This window comes from Otolemur garnettii, unplaced genomic scaffold (genome assembly GCF_000181295.1).
Source record: "Otolemur garnettii isolate 467f Iridium unplaced genomic scaffold, OtoGar3 scaffold00026, whole genome shotgun sequence".
Taxonomy (NCBI): domain Eukaryota; kingdom Metazoa; phylum Chordata; class Mammalia; order Primates; family Galagidae; genus Otolemur; species Otolemur garnettii.
Window position 1 is genome coordinate 4374542 of NW_003852421.1, and position 4682 is coordinate 4379223.

At 34.6% G+C, this 4682-nt stretch overlaps 1 protein-coding gene across 1 annotated transcript in view; it reads right to left on the bottom strand.

The window, feature by feature from the left end:
• Positions 1–4682, bottom strand: part of CAGE1 (cancer antigen 1) — a 54637-nt gene that overhangs the window by 11000 nt on the left and 38955 nt on the right. The window contains exons 11-12 of the mRNA XM_023512280.1: positions 1513–1617; positions 818–888 (exon numbers count right to left, since the gene is read on the bottom strand). Coding sequence (XP_023368048.1) covers positions 818–888; positions 1513–1617 — 176 coding nt within the window. The remainder of the gene's footprint in view (positions 1–817; positions 889–1512; positions 1618–4682) is intronic.

Sequence of the window (4682 nt, forward strand, 5' to 3'; positions counted from 1 at the left end):
GAGGATCACAAATCAGTGGAAAACTGCAGAATTTAAGAACACTAAATTACGAATCTTATCATAATGGGAATGTTTAATCTGGTACTTGATTATCTGTATGGATATGTTTAATTTGATTTACATTCAATAACTTTTTTTTTTGGCTGGGGCTGGGTTTGAACCCACTACCTCTGGTATATGGGGCCAGTGCCCTACTGCTTTGAGCCACAGGCATTATTGCCCCACATTCAATAACTTTTTGTGAATAAATTCTAAACACTGCAAGGTTATTTTACTTGAATACTACTGTGTTTCCCTGAAAATAAGACCTACCCCCAAAATAAGCCCCAGCAGGATTTCTATGCATTTGTTAAATATAAGCCCTACCCTGATAATAAGACCTAGTGATGGGTGTGGCTATTCAGTGTATCTGCATAGCCACGCCATGCATTTCTGTGCAGAGAGGAAGACAGCCCCTGAAAATAAACCCTATGTCTTCTTGAGAAAAAACAAATATAAGACAGTGTCTTATTTGGGGGGAAACACGGTATAACATACTTTAAAATTTGTAAAGTAGTTATGTTTCTTACTAATTCCTTCATTACCCCTTAAAATCAAAGAGAGCTCTGGGAAAGGAAGATGAAAATTTGTTTAACTCTGTTCAAGCAGTCAGACATTAAGCAGATAAGCTGTATTGATGAAGAATGGTCTTAATTTACAAAACTGTACATCTTTCTTCTTTCTAGGAGTCTCAGAAAATGAACTTAGAAGCTTGAGAGTAAAATAAAATGTTAGTAAATATTCACAAAATTAAAGATGAATTTGTTTTTCAACTTACTGCATAATCTGGGAGTGGGATATCTCAAGCCTTTGGTCAGCACATTCAATAATTTCTTCATATGATGTAACCTTGAAAAAATAAGCAAATTAGTTATTCTTTGATCAATTCTAGAATTTTTATTTAACACTATTTCTTTTTCCTGTTTTAAATCACTATAAGTTGAAGTTCAATTATTTGACTCCTATCAATGAAAGTTTTACAACAGGTAAAACATATTTCTTTTATTTAGGGATCAAGAATATGAATAAAGATAGAATTATAACATACCTATTCAACATGATAAAAGAGTCAAAAGAAGCCAAATGTAGTGATTCAACTATAATCCATTTATCATCCACACAATTAGCACATGTATCAACCAAAGTTTATATAGTCCATTTAGCTAAAGTTAAGGCAGTTTTAAAAGATAATCTATAACACCAAATTGGCAAGATTTAGTATCACTCTCAAAGTGAAATAGCACTACTAAGACCTTAAATTGCCTACAGCTGAACGGATAAACATACATAATGTTCTTTCCTAGCTCCTAGCTAAAAGGCTAATGGGGTTTTTTATAACACATTAGGAAATAAAAAGGATCAATAGAAATGTGCTACATCATCCCACAGATCCTTTTTAGTACCAAATTCTGTTATTTTAATATCTGTCATAGTTTTTAAAAGGCACAAATATTTCCATAAGAAAATCTGTACCTTATTTATTAAGTTGCCTAAATGTCTTTGATACTTGTCATTTTCTTCAACAAGTCTGTTGCAGTGGTCTTCTTTCCACTCTAGAAGATTTCCCAATTTTGTGATCTATTGGAGAAATATCAGTAAAAATACTAACCTGGGAATAGTCATGAAAACTATACATGAATGCTAAGAACAAATAAGAATAGTGAGTTATACTTTATTCCAATATTCTCTTAAACTGAGTTCTACCATATGTAAATTGTGAGATGCTTTGAACCAGAACCTGGTTTAAGTGACTTAGATGAGCAAAATAATATGATTTTACCTTTTCTGCTATTTTATACTAGAAAACAGCTTTACAAATAACTAAACACTTATTCATGCATACAAATATTTATTGGCCCCAAATTTTCACTACCTCCTCTTATAACCAATGCATAGACATATTTGATTTTACCTAAAGAAAACCATCAGGTTTGAGAAATATTCTCCACTGCAATAAATGACTGCAAGTTTTGAAAACAGTTCAGCTTAATGTAATTCATGTCCTGAATTATGGCCCAATTTTTATTTGTAATAAAATCATTAAACATTTAAAATTGTGTTTCTATAAATGACATCTAGGATTATCAGGAAACAGTATTTACGAGTTCTCCTAGCAGTTACCCTCATTTTCCAAGCAATTATAGAAAAAAAAACTTATAAAAGCATTACCATTAAATAACACTTAATACCTTTCCATTTTCTAATGTTTTAAATGTACCTATGTTTGTAGTAAAGAACTCTAGATAGTTCTAGAATAGTAAATATTCTGCAGAAACATCAGCTTTCTATTTTTTTCCCCTCTTATATATGTAAATTAATCAGGACAAGTTCAAATCAGTGGTCCTCTCTGACTACCTACATTATTTAATGTACGTCATATAGACATCATCATCTCAATTTCACAGCTGGAAACAACATGAAAAGAATTTAAAACATTTTTGAAAAGTTATGTCTAGAAGTGGGTAAATGCTAGAATCCGTCTGTATCAACCATAAGAACAGGCCTTTACCATTCCATTCCACTGTATCTCCTCATTACATCCTGGAGGGTGGAGTTCCACTTTTACCCTCACATACTTCATGACAATTCACTGAAGCAGTGTGGAATTCCTCCCCTCTTCCTATTTTTCATTATAGACTTCATGGCACATTTTGAATTCCTTTAATGGCTTTCAAGATCAATGTAATTACCCTTTTAAGTCCACAGATTGAACTTCTTATTTGCTAACCATAGAATAAAGAATACCAAAATATTTCTTACAGAATAAGATGTTTAGAGATAAAAATAGCTCTGTAAAAAGCAGTTTTTTCCAGATTACCGTGAAAAAGAAGAAAAGATTTTCGGTTTCTGCTAAAGAGTGTAAGTTTTAACTGCGTTAAGCATATAACTAACATACGATAAAGAGTGATATTTAAAGTGTGCAGTTGGTAAGTTTTGACGTATGTATATCCTTCTGAAACCATCACCATGATGAAGACAATCAACATTTCCATTACCCCACCCCCACCAAAGTTTCCTGTTGATAATCCCTCTCTCCGGCCCACTTGCTCTCCCCTGACTCCCTTACTCTCTGCCAGTTGCAGACCACCACTGATTTGCTTTCTGTCATCATAGATTACTTTGTATACATTCTAGAGCTTTATATAATGCAACCAATGTTATTTACTCTTTTTTTTGTCTAATTCTTCTCACTCAACATAATTATTATCCATGTTGCATGAATGTATGTATATCAATGGTTCATTCCTTTATTACTGAGCAAATATTTCACCGCATGGATATACCATAATTTGTTTATCCATTCACCTGCAGACAGATCTTTGAGTTGCTTTCAGTTTGGAGCTATTATCAATAAAGCTGCAAAGACCTCATATATCTTTGTATACAAACACATGCTTTTATTTGTCTTGGGTAAATACCGAGCAGTAGAATGATGGAAGGTGTATACTTAACTTTTTAAGAAACTACCAAAATGGCTCGGTGCCTGTGGCTCAAGTGGCTGAGGCGCCAGCCACATGCACCTAAGGTGGCGGATTCAAATCCAGCCCGGGCCCGCCAAAATAACAATGACAGCTGCAATCAAAAAATAGCCAGGCGTTGTGGCGGGTGCCAGTGGTCCCAGCTACTTGGGAGGCTGAGGCAGGAGACTTGCTTGAGCCCAGGAGTTGGAGGTTGCTGTGAGCTGTGATGCCACAGCACTCTACCCAGGGGGATAGCTTGAGGCTCTGTCTCAAACAAACAAAAAAACTACCAAAATGTTTCCCAGAGTGGTTGCACCATTTTATATCCCCACCAGCAGTGTATGACAGTTGCAATTGCTCCACATCCTCTCCAACCCGCTTGGTATCATCAGTCTTTTTAGTTTTAGACATTGTAATAGGTGTGTAGTGGTATTCATTGTTATTTTAATTTGTAGCTTAATAATACTGAGTATCTTTGTGATTATTATCCTGTATTTTCCTTTAAAACCTCTTTTTTAGTGAATATGTATAATAGTTGTACATATTTATGTGGTACATGTGATATTTTGATACAAGTACATAATGCATAATGATAAAATCAGGGTAATTGGGATATCCAGAACTTTCCATGTATCTTCTTGGTGAAGTGTCTGTTCAAACCTTTTGCACATTATAAAAATTGGATTGCTTCCTTATTTTTGAATTTTGAGAGGTTTTTTTATATATTCTAGATACAAGTCCTTAACAGATCTATGATTTGCAAATATTTTTTCCCAGTTCATGGCTTATCTTTTCATTAATAGCTCAATTTTTTAAATTTTAAGAAAATTCAAAATAGAAAAGCTTTGGAAGGCAAAGTCTACTAAAGTTAAATCACTAAAAAACACTAAAACACTTATATAAAACCATGCAAAAGTACTTTATTAAATACAAAGTAATGGCTGGGAACAGTGGCTCCTAGCACCCTGGTAGGCCAAGGCAGGTAGAATGCTTGAGCTCATGAGTTCAGGACCAGCCTGAGCAAGAGCAAGACCCGTCTCTACGTCGTGGCCAGCACACCTATAGTCCCAGCTACGAAGAGGCTGAGGCAAGAGGATCACTTAAGCCCAAGAGACTGAGGTTGTTGTAAGCTATGAAGATACCATGGCACTCTACCCAGGGAGACAGAGTAAGACTCTGTCT